General features: G+C 39.4%; 1 protein-coding gene across 2 annotated transcripts in view; it reads right to left on the bottom strand.

Moving 5' to 3' along the window:
- The window catches only part of NECAB1 (N-terminal EF-hand calcium binding protein 1), a 236341-nt gene that overhangs the window by 55864 nt on the left and 167949 nt on the right, over positions 1-12528 (bottom strand). For both annotated transcript variants that reach the window (XM_002710683.6, XM_089335507.1), the window contains one exon: positions 765-901. In XM_002710683.6, coding sequence (XP_002710729.3) covers positions 765-901 — 137 coding nt within the window. The remainder of the gene's footprint in view (positions 1-764; positions 902-12528) is intronic.

The following is a 12528-nucleotide window of genomic DNA, read 5'->3' as shown; positions in this document are numbered from 1 at the left end:
TGAGAATGCAAGAAAGGACTGGCTGGGCTGATTTTGATATCTGCCTTATACATTTCTTGTATAGGTTTCTCTTTGACATTATTGCTTTGTTTATATAACCATTGATCTTCTCAGTGATACTTATTGGTGACTGAATTCTGAAATCTTACCTATCACTCATTTTTCTGTATTTCCTTAAATACTTAGACTGAGTTCTCAAGTATCCCTAACAGATCCAAGGTCACTTTGTCTGAATGGCTTTTCCCATCATTTCCATATTTTCAAGTAATACCCATTTGTGAAACAAATTTGAATGTCACAGAGAATCTCTGCAAAATGGAATTTCATACTTGTATCCATCATTTTTTAATATTTTACTCATCTGAAACCCATTGGCAATTTATTTGCCCTTCTCCATTATTTTTATCAATTTGTATCCTGTAGTATAGATTTAGTGTTTATGTTTTAGATATGTAATAAAATTTAACTTCCTTAATGACTAGCATATGTTAATGGTATCTTTATATCTTCCCTAGTGTCTTTTAAAGTCTGTCCCACCTATGAAATCCTCAATTAATTTTTTTAAATAAATGATGGACAGTAAAAGAAACATAGAATGGTCTTTTCAGAAGCAAATAATCAGGTAAGCACCCAGAAGAGGCCCCTGCCATTCTTTTTAGTCAACTAATTATCATTTTTAGTTTGCACTAGTATAAGGACTAGTCCCTCCATAAACATGGAGTCACTTAAAAAAACCAAACCATCATATGAAAACATTTAGTTGCCTTTCTTGGCGAGTTTGCTCCTCTGTAGTTTCCATGGCACATTCCAAGGAATTCTGGAGAGACTGCAGCTGATTCATAGTCTCCTTCAATAAAAATCGAGTTACAAATTGTTCCAGATTGGAGGCTTCTTGGTAGTCCTAAGGGCAACAAAACAGATGGAATTAGAGTATTGTCAGGGAAAAACACCAGGAATGGTTTCCTCCCCAGGCACCATTATTCTCAGATTAGTCCATCAGTGGGAGAGTAGAGGGAAAGAGAAGAGATGTGGTGGGCTGTGGTGACTTTGGCAGAGTTCTAACCACCTACCATAAGTTGATGGAAAGAACTGCTTACGGGACTAGAAACCTATACCTTCTTCAAGGTTAGATTAAGACGCAAAAGGCACAAGTAACTCAAGGTTTGTCCTATGTTTCATTTAAATGATGACCAGCTATCATATGTTTTCTCTATTAGCAACAAAATGCAGTCACGTTTCAGCAATTGGCTTAATTCCCTCTGGATGTATTTATTATGCGTGATCTGTATTATGCTGAAGTCAAAGGAAATTATGTGTAGTTATTTTGAAATTCAGAAAAATGTTAGGCTTGGAATGTTTAAACAGCTTACTAAATCTGCTAATGTCCCTCTTTGACTAATTTTACCTGAAGCTCATTTGCAACTAATTTCTACCATAACACATCAGCCACAAAAGAACCATTCATTCCTGCAGTTCCAAGTCTCCACAGAGATCACTACAGAACTGATAACTGGGCTTGCAAATTTGGTCAAGGTAGCTGGACGAGCTGTGGGTGGTAATAACTGCTGCTCTTGTTTTCTAAAGTCCCAGGCAGGGATGGGCATTTGGCACAGTGGGTAAGTTGCCACTTATAACCACATCCCAAACTGGAGTGTGCGGTTCTAGTCCTGGCTCCTCTGCTTCTGATTCAGCTTCCTGTTGGTATGCACCCTGAGAGGCAGCAGGTTAACAGCTCAAGTAGTTGGGTCCCTGGCACCTATGTGGGAAACCTGGATGGAGTTCCATGCTTCCAGCTTTGGCCTTGTGGGGAGTAAATCAGCAGATGGAAGGTGTCTCTCTTAATGTCTTTCAAATAAATACTTTCAAAATTTAAAAATGAATTTTTAAGGTGAACCAAGAAAGAAAATCAGGTTGATGTGGAACGTCATGGTTTTAGAGCCATTCTTTCAAGCATGGGACCAGTTACTTAAATCTGTTTTCTGAGAGTCTTGGATGGGAATGGTATATTCAAGTTCAGCCAAGAGAAAAAATTACTTAGCTCTGTCTCTAAACAAAATGACTTTGTTGTTGGTTGAAAATATAAAACTTAAAGGAATGATGGTGACATGATAATGCCATGAGTCATTATGTGCTAGGGAGTCTTAGGGCACGGTTGTAAACCCAAATATATTTTAGTTATTTAGCCTCTCTCCTATTTCTCACTTATCAATCAGGCATGCATTCCAACTTAAAACTTTGTATGCTTCTATCAACTCCAGATAAGGAAGCACAGTTCAGTGTTTCCTAATCTAAATTACTCTGGAATTTTCCTGTTAACAGAAGCAGTTAGTATCATTGTAAAAAAAAAATGCTTTCCTAATTTGAAATGGTGAATAGTTTTTTTTTTAAAGATTTTATTTATTTGAAAAGTAGAGTTACAGACAGTGAGAAGGAGAGACAGAGAGAAAGGTCTTTCATCGACTGGTTTAACTCCCAAATGGCCGCAATGGCCGGAGCTGAGGCAATTTGAAGCCAGGAGCTTCTTCCGTGTCTCTCACACGGGTGTAGGGGCCCAAGGACTTGATCCATCCTCCACGGCTTTCCTAGGCCATAGCAGAGAGCTGGACCAGAAGAGGAGCAGCTGGGACTAGAAACAGCACCCATATAGGATGTCAGCACTGCAGTCAGAGGATTATCCTACTGCGCCACAGCACCAGCCCCGAAAATTTTTAATCATCAGTCTCTGTCAGCTCATTCTTTGGAAGTAACAACTCAGGAAATTTCTTAACTGCCATAACTAATAGTCATGTTTAAAAATTAAAAACTGGAATATTTTAACTCCGTTTAAGATCCTTACCATGAAACAAGGATTATATGCCAATAAGAATTTTTGCTTCCTATTTATTGGAAATACAAACTTCAAAAGATTTTTTAACATATTTAAAATTTTACAGAAAGGGGGCAAATTTCATATACTTTATGTACACAGTTTTAAGTGCATAATAACACTCCTTTAAATCAAGGAAACCTTTGCTTTGAGTTGGAAAGAAAATGTGGTGATAGAAGGAAAAGTTTGATTCTTTAAACATCATTATTTCCATTTCACCAGTACATATTTTTAAATTAAAATTAAAATAAAGACAAAACATAATTGCAGAGTCAGAGATTGTGCCAATTTTATTTGCATTTCAGTATATACTATGACTAATCCAAAGCAAGTGATCAAAAGTTTTATACCCATTTGTAGGCAGCTTTGAAAAGTGAAAGCATATATTTATGGAACAATGAAGTATAGTGTTGACTTTATTCTTTTCTCATTTAAATGTTACATATTTCTCATGTCACAACCATACAAAAATTTGGTTTCTTTTTTTTCTTTTAGTCAATTTAAACACTCCAGTCAATGCAATTTGATTGTAGCTTCTTAGACGCAAAGGTTATGTCTTAACACTTACACTCCTCAAGGTGCCCAGAGTAGCTACTCATTCAATACTTGAAGATAGATTCCTAACCATGAGACATTATTTTTATTTGCTATTGTAATTTCACATAGATATATTTTGCTAATGTTAAAGATATTTAAGGAAAGTTGTATGAGACAATTGGCTCCTCCACCATTGCCCCATCATAGCAAACAGCAAATTGTTATACTCCACTTCTATCTGATGAGAGTTTGCTGTCTCTATTAGTCACTAGCCAGATAACATTAAGAAATTGCTGGGGCCAGCACTGTGACATAGTGGGTAAAGCCACGGCCTGCAGTGCCGGCATCCCATATGCACACTGCTTTGAGTCCCAGGTTCTGCACTTCTGATCGAGCTCTCTGCTATAGCTTGGGAAAGCAGTAGAGAATGGCCCAAGTCCTTGGGCCCCTCCACCTGCGTGGGAGACCTGGAAGCTCCTGGCTTCAGATCTGCCCAGCTCAGGCCATGTTGGGAGTGAACTAGTGGATGGAAGACCTCTCTCTGCTTCTGCCTCTCTGTAGCCCTGCCTTTCAAATAAATAGTTTAAAAAAAGAAAAGAATGGTACAAACTATTGGTTCATATTTGTGATGTAAATGTTGATGTCTTCACATTGACAGAAGAGGGTGTATTAGGCTCTGGAGTATTACAATTTTTGAATTAGTTATGAAAATGTGCTGTTATATGCTGCCTTTTGGTGATAAGGGGAAACAAGAGCTTATTTTCCAATATTGTTACTTTTCCTTCCAGACTCAGCTCATGACACTGTCTCTGTACAGCTTTTCTTCCCCTTGACCCACTACAGAATGAGACATACTTTGTGTGTTCCTACAACACTTTTCCAATACCTAGGGTAGAGGATTGATCATTTCATGCTGTATCCGTTGTTCACTTGTCTATCTCCCCATGTTAGGCCAGATCCTTCAGACTAGAGAAAACTTACAGAGTAGGTGAGGAATAAAGTGACACATGGAGAGTAAGGTACCACTGGGAGGGTCAAAAGCCTGGGATGGCTTTTGTCACTCATCAGTTACCAGCTGCCTCCCTGGGATCTGGCCCTTGCCGGTTGGAGCAGCTGCTTCCCAACTTGCCCAGTCATATGGGCTCTGGAATAAAGGGAAACACAGATTGGTTCTTAACAGATTGTTTCTCTTTATTTCATGTTCTAGACCATTTGTTAGTCTTCTTCCCTTCCCTTATTCTGAATCTTAGGGTTTGGGAATGCAGAGACCCAGGTGGCATAGACCCAATCCCCCTTCTCTTCTCTCAGATACACAGATGTTCCTTTGGAAGGCAGTGGCAAAAGAAACACATGGAAAATTAAATAGATAACAAGCTGGAAAATGTCAAAGCTTGGCTTTTTTCTTCTCAACAAATGTGTTGGCTGTGGTAGTACAAAAAGGGAGTTTTGTATCCTTGACTGCAAAGAAGACTAGTAGACTGGTGTATGGCATGTGTTCCTTTAAGTAAAACCTAGAATCGCAAGAAAACTTCTACTGTCTAATCAGAAAAAAAGTAGAAACTGTTAATCAAGTAGCATTAAAGCTTCTGTTTTTTGTCTGTGAAAAGCCAGAATGTAAACATTTCAATTTGCATGTTTCATTTTGTGGAGCTAGAATAGGGTTAATAGAATAAGGTTCATTCAAGTCAAAAATCCTAGCACTGGAAGCACAATGCTTTGAAAATTGGGTTTCTTAGGGTTCTGTCTGTGTGCATCTTAACTGTCAGCTCATTTCTCCATAAGCAATCTCTGCCCATCTGGTTGATGGAAGAGTAGAGACCATAGCTATTAACCCACTATGAATCATTGAGTTAATTAGGAAAATCAGAGCATCAGACTTCCCTGTTTGTGTAGCCCTATTTGAAAGCTAATCAAGTCAGTGACATCTAGTCTCATCATGTCTTGTTTATAGGATCACATGCAATCACATTTAGCAGGGGGTACTGCTTCTGACTGGCTTTTGATCTAAGCCCCTGCAGCTCTCACTATTCTTGAGTGAGACATCTGCATCAGCTTCTGTAACAAGAAGAGAAAAATCACTTTACAAAGATAGGGTTATCTTTTTCTCTTTGACTCTTCTCCAACTTACTTTTAAAAATACTAATAAGGTGGGGCTGGCGCAGGTTAATCCTCCGCCTGTGGCACCAGCATCCCACATGGGCACTGGTTCTATTCCTGGTTGCTCCTCTTCCCATCCACCTCTCTGCTATGGCCTCGGAAAGAAGCAGAAGATGGCTCAAGTCCTTGGGCCCCTGCACCCCTGTGGGAAACTGGAAGAAGCTCCTGGCTCCTGGCTTCGGATTGGCGCAGCTCCGGCCATTGTGGCCACATGGGGAGTGAACCAACAGAAGGAAGACCTTTCTCTCCGTCTCTCCCTCTCACTGTCTGTAACTCTACCTCTCAAATAAATAAATAAAATCTTTTAAAAATATTAATAAGGCTTATACTCAATATCCAAGTCCTACTTCTTTTTAAATAGTCTTAGGCTTTCATTTTAAATAACACATATGTACATATACATATACATGTATATATTCATACTGGGAGAACACTATATAAAATTTGAGCCTTGGGGCCGGTACTGTGGTGCAGCGGGTTAACACCCTGGCCTGAAGTGCCAGCATCCCATATGGGTGCCGGTTCCAGTCCTGGCTGCTCCTCTTCCAACTCAGCTCTCTGCTGTGGCCTGGGAAAGCAGTGGAGGATGGCCCAAGTCCTTGGGCCCCTGCACCTGTGTGGGAGACCCGGAAGAGGCTCCTGGCCCCTGGCTTCAGATCGGTGAAGCTCCGGCTGTTGCAGCCATCTTGGGAATGAGCCATAGGATGGAGGCCCTCTCTCTGCCTCTCCTCTCTCTGTGTAACTCTGACTTTCAAATAAATAAATTTTTTTTTAAAAAATTTGAGCCTTAATAAAGAAATTAAAGAACTGGTTCTTTTTCCCACTTTTGATTAATTTTATACACAGAAGACCAACTCTACAGTAAGTAAACTGCTCAACAAATTACACAGAAAAAACAAACAAAACTATTCCTCAATAGTTGAGACAAGGGCTAGAATTGGTTATTAAATGTCTTAAAATGAAATGAGATTAACTCCAGATATATCTTAGGAAATCCTAGATGGTAAAACAAGAGAGAAAAATAATTCCATAACACAGATTTCCAAGGATTGAGGGGATTATAGATTCTTAGGTTAGTGAGACAGCTTATAACTTTAGAATACCATATTATTCAATATCAGTAAGTTGAAATAATGTATAAGCATCTTTTTACCCCCAATTTTCTACAGTTTGAAATCAGAAAATACTTTAGAAATGAATCGCTTATTTTTTAAAAATATTTTTTATTCACTTGTTCATTTAAAAGGGTGGGGGGTTGATCTTCCATCCTCTGGTTCACTCCCCAAATAGCTGCAACAGCCATATCTGGGCAAGGCAGAATCCAGTGATCCAGGAACCCCATCCTGATCTCTCACATGGGTGGCAAGGGTTCAAATGTTTGGGCTGTTTTCTGATACCTGCTCAGATGCATTAGGAAGAAACTAGAGCAGAGGTGGAGTAGCTAGGACTTGAACGAACACTTGGATATGGGATTCTGGCATCAGAAGTGGCAGCTTAGATTGCTGTGCTACAATACCAGCCCCTCTGATTAATTTTATTGTTTAAGATCTTTACTTGGACAAATTCCATCGTGAAAAGCTCATCCTAGAATTCTTAAGGACTTATTTCATGTACGCTTCTTTTCTCTGGTTCCTTCTATTGATCTGACTCACACCAGGAGACCCTAACACAAAAATGGGAGCTTTGGGATATTTTTGTCTAAATAATAATCCCATTCTGGTGGGAATTAATGCTCTTCAAACAAGCAGAATTTTAGAAAAATTTACATAGGTATGAGGATGAAGACATCTATAGAGTAAGCCCAAATCTAGAGATTGATACCTAACAGATGAAGACTCCAGATCATATTCATCAGAATCTAATAGCATAGTATGGTTTTTAAGAATCTGGGTCTGAAGATAATCACACAAAAGTTCTGATCTGTAATTGTGCCACTCAACAGCTGTGTGAACTTGGGAAAGCATCCAAGCTTTCTAAGTCCTTATTTCCTTAACAGAGGAAGAATAGATATTATAAACTTACTATGAGGATTAAATAAATGTATATAGCATACCAAGCACAAAGTATGGTGTTTCATAGTTTTGATAAATGTTTATTCTTAATACTTCTAAGGCACAGGAGAAGGCATATTACAAAGTGTAACAGATTACTGGCTCAAAATTCACAAGACCTGAGTTTCTCTGATAGCTCATCTCAGAATTATTGCTAGAATAAATGTATAGCTGGTAGTTTTGCCACCTGTCAACTCCCACCATTGAGATCTGAGATGCCATCTGCCAGGAGGCCTTCACAGAACCGGCAGAAGCCAGTACTCCAGATTGTAAGTTAAATAAACCTAATGTCTTTACCAATCATCCAACCTTAGGGATTTTGTTACAGCAACTAAAAATGGACTAATACAAACTGTGGAGAAATATGGCATGTTAAAGGGATGTCCTAATTCCCCAAATGAAGACTATTGCAGAATACAAATTCCTCAAAATGTCTAGCTGATGACTGACAGCTGTAAATATTAAGCTCAGGACCCAATCCAGCCAAGTAGCTCAACCTGCCCAAACCCAAGCGTCAGCAATACACAAGGCAAGGGAATAAGGAATACCTGAAAATCAGCACTGAGGATAACCATTTGGCTTTTTTGTTTTTAACTTTAAAAACTGTTTTATTTTAGGAGAGGCACCAAGGTGATCGAATAAGAAAGGAGCTTACTGCTCTAGTCTAGGGGAAGATAGTTTTAAAAAAAGTGGAGAGAGAACAATCTCAGGGAAGAGTTAGGGAGAAAATGGCAGAGGGAACACCATGCAGGGATACTGTGGATGTACCATGGAGGGTGTGGATGTGCGCAATTCAAGAACCCAGCAGCCAAGAGCCTCAGCACCAGCTTTGGAGAGTAAGGTGAGCCCAGAATGTAGCAGCCCAAGCCACTGGCGATAAAGCTATGGGAAGAGGCTGGCATGGAGGACACTATACCTGCCAACCTAGAGGGAAAAAAACGGGTCATACTTCTCTTTCCCCAACCACCCAGCACCCGTGTCCTATAACAAGCTGAGAATGGGAGGGTGTCATTTTGGACATTCGTTACAGCTGCACCAGCTTCTGTCCACGTGTCCAGCAACCAGCCAGGAGGAGAAGCCTGAGTCTGACTGGGAGAACTGGCCGGTGGCTGGGTGGTTTACTAGGGGAGCCTTGTGTGCTGGGACTGTGAAAAAACTGTGGCTGTGTGTGAGGGCACAGGATGTGGCTGAGTCTTTGGGAAGTCACTGTGGGCAGTTCCACAAACTCAGGGACCCCTGGTGAGAGTCACTGCTATGGTACCTGTGCTTATACCAAGGACTGTATGGATTCTTTGTGTACTTCTTGTGGTAGCATGGATGATTATTGTACCCACTGGGGTTAGCACATAGCATTGTTCTCCTTGGAAGAGAGGACTTGATCGTGAGACTACGACAACAGAGCTGAGCAAACCTCCCCTCTGATAAAAAACAGAGAGATTTATCATGCCCAACTTGAGTGTCACCTTGGATACTCCCCTCACCCTGGAGTGTTAGAACAGAGCTCCCTGGCCATACCCAGCACATGCCTTATGGTATTCACTGGAAGAGTAGACACTCCACTGATCCACAAAGTCATAGTCAAAAGATAAAAGCCATCAGAGGGGGAAAAATCAAAAGTATTTTCACAAATACAAAAATAAATGCAGCAACTCAAGAAATGAGAATAAGGAAGACAATATGATGTCCTCAAAGGAACACAACAACACTTCAATACTAGAATGTAAAAATGAAGAGTTTGGCCGGTGCCGTGGCTCAATAGGCTAATCCTCTGCCTTGCGGCACTGGTACACTGGGTTCTAGTCCCGGTCGGGGCGCCGGATTCTGTCCCAGTTGCCCCTCTTCCAGGCCAGCTCTCTGCTATGGACTAGGAGTGCAGTGGAGGATGGCCCAAGAGCTTGGGCCCTGCACCCATATGGGAGACCAGGGGAAGCACCTGGCTCCTGCCATCGGATCAGCGAGGTGCGCTGGCCGCAGTGTGCCGGCCGTGGCAGCCATTGGAGGGTGAACCAACGGCAAAGAAGACCTTTCTCTCTGTCTCTCTCTCACTGTCCACTCTGCCTATCAAAAATAAAAATAAATAAAAATAAAAAGAGTTTGAAGAAATGCCAAATGGGAATGTAAACTGGGAAAATCATTATGGATGACAGTTTAGATATACCTCAGAAATCTGAATATAGTCATACCATACAACCCAGCAATGCTACTTATTACCCAAGGGAAATGAAATCAGCAAATAAAAAGAGTTATCTGTACCCCCATGTTTATTGTAGCTCAATCCACAATAGCTAAGACATTAAATCAACCTAAATGCCCATCAACTGAAGACTGGATAAAGAAATTGTGTACTCTATGGAATACTATACAGCAGTAAAAAAATCTGATCATTTGCAACAAAAGGGATGAATCTGGAAAACATCATACTGAGTGAAATAAGCCAATCTCAAAGGGACAAATACCATATGTTCTTCCTGATCTGTGATAACTAACAGAGAACCTAAAAGGAAACCTGTAGAAGCTAAATTGACATTGACACTTTGAGAAGCAATGTCTTGAATAGCCCTGGTCTTGACTGTCAAGGAAGATTTTTTTTTCCTTCTTAACACCATTGGTTGAACTCTTTACTTAACATAGAATGAATCATACATGTATAAAGTCTATTGAAAATAGATCCCAGTAAAAAATAAGAGTGTTGAATTGATCATATAGACAGGATTAAGTGTTAAAGGGATCATATAAATAAGATCAAGTGTCTGGTAATAACAGTAGATAGCATTAAAAAAAGAATGTTCCAACATGGAGTCCAAGCAGCAGACTCACAGAATGACTCACTCTAAATCGCACTCTGACCTCAGAATCAACCCTTAAGGCATTCTGGTCTGCCTGAAAAGCCCAGGAGAGCATTTCAGACATGGAATGCAAAGATGCTGTGGCAAAAAAAAAAAAAAAAAAAAAAAATCAATCCTACCTGAAGGATCTCTGGGAATGAGACCTCAGTGGAAAGAAGGGGACATCAAAGAAGGATGTACTTTTTTTCTGAAGGGAGGAGAGAACTTCCAGTTTACTTATGGCTTTGTCTAAATACTGATAGTGACTGTGGACTCAAAAGGTTTTCATAGCCTTGGCAGCTCATGTCAAGGGCCTCAGGTAATCACTGACATCATACATAAGATTTGTTAATTGTTAAATTAACAACAGGAGTCACTGAGCACTAAATTCTCATGCAGGACCTTTGTCCTTAATGAGTTGTACTATGAGAATTAACTACAAAATTTTTTCTCAAACAGTACTTTATACAGTGTGTGTGTGTGTGTACACGCATGTGCAAAATGTTGAAATCAGTATAGTTGGTCTTCTGTATGTAAAGTTAATTGAAAATGAATCACAATGGAGAATGGGGTTGGGAATGGGAGGAGGAGGAAAAGGTTGGGTGGGAGTGATGTTGGGTGGCTGGGTATAGGGGAGAGAATCACTATATTTCTAAAATTGTACTTATGAAATTTGTACTCATTAAATAAAAGGTTTATTTGGAAAAAATGCCAGAAATGAAATTCAAAAATTGATTGTAGGATTACTTAGAAGTAATCAGAAGCAAACCTATGAACTAAAAAAATCCATACATAAAACACAATTTCTTATGAAATTGAGATTCTAGAGAAATCAAAACAAAATACTGGAAATGAAGAATCAATAGAACAAATAAAAAATGTGGTAGAAACCTTAACAGCAAACTCGGTGAGGCAGAAGAAAGAATATCCAACTTAGAAGACAAATCTCTGTAAATTTTATAGTCAAACAAAAAAAAAAAAAGGAAGAAATTATAAAATTAAAAAACAGCATTGGAGGTCTATGGGATGCCATCACATGACCCAACATATGGGTCTTATGATTTCCTGAAGATGTGGAAACAGAATGGATAAGAAGGCCTTTTTTTAGTGAAATAAGTACAGAAAACTTCCCTAATTTGTATAAGGAAAGGGTTGTTCAAGTATAGGAAGCCCATAGAAATCCTAAGACAGGACCAGAAAAGATCTTCACCATCACACTGTAGTCAAACTCTCCACAGTAAAGCATGAATAAAGGAGGCTGGAATGTGCACAAGAACACCAGATTACTTTCAGAGGATATCCAAATAGACCCATAGTGACTTCTCATCAGAAATCCTACAAGCAGGAGAGAATGCTGATATATATTCTAAGTCTTAAGAGAAAAAACTGTCAACCCAGAATACTGTACCATGCAAAGCTCTCATTTAGGCATGAAGGTGAAATAAAGACCTTCCATAACAAACAGAAATTGAAAGAATTTGTCACCACTCATCCAGCCTTACAGAAGATGCTTAAGGATGTGCTACACACAGAAACTCTGAAACATGGTCATCACTATGAAAAAAGGTGAAGACAGAAAATCTCCCAGTAAAGGTATAAAGGAAATCCAAAGTAAACAATTAGAATATTTACGGGAAAATGGCAGGGCCAAATCAACACTTATCAATAGTCACCTTGAATGTAAAAAGCCTCAGCTCTCCAGTTAAGATACAAACTGGCTGAATGGGAAAAGAATCTATTTGCTGCCTGCAAAAGATGCTTAAGTATATGCTATACACAGAGACACAGAAACATGGTCATCACTATAAAAGAAGGTAAAGGCAGAAAATATCCCTGTAAAGGTACAAAGGAAATCCAAAGAAAACAACAGGAATATTTATGGAAAAATGGTAGGGCAAGTCATTTCTTATCAATAGTCACTTTGAATGTAAAAAGCCTCAACACTCCAGTTAAAAGATACAGACTGGCTGACTGGATTAAAAAACAAAACCCATCTATTTGCTGCCTACAAGAAACACATCTCACCAACAAAGATAAATGCAGACTGAAACTGAAAGGATAGAAAAAGATATTCCATGCTAACAGGAACCAA

The sequence above is a fragment of the Oryctolagus cuniculus genome, chromosome 6 (assembly GCF_051225735.1).
Source record: "Oryctolagus cuniculus isolate XC-2025 breed Fujian yellow rabbit chromosome 6, ASM5122573v1, whole genome shotgun sequence".
NCBI lineage: Eukaryota > Metazoa > Chordata > Mammalia > Lagomorpha > Leporidae > Oryctolagus > Oryctolagus cuniculus.
This window is presented reverse-complemented; position numbering and strand designations above follow the sequence as displayed.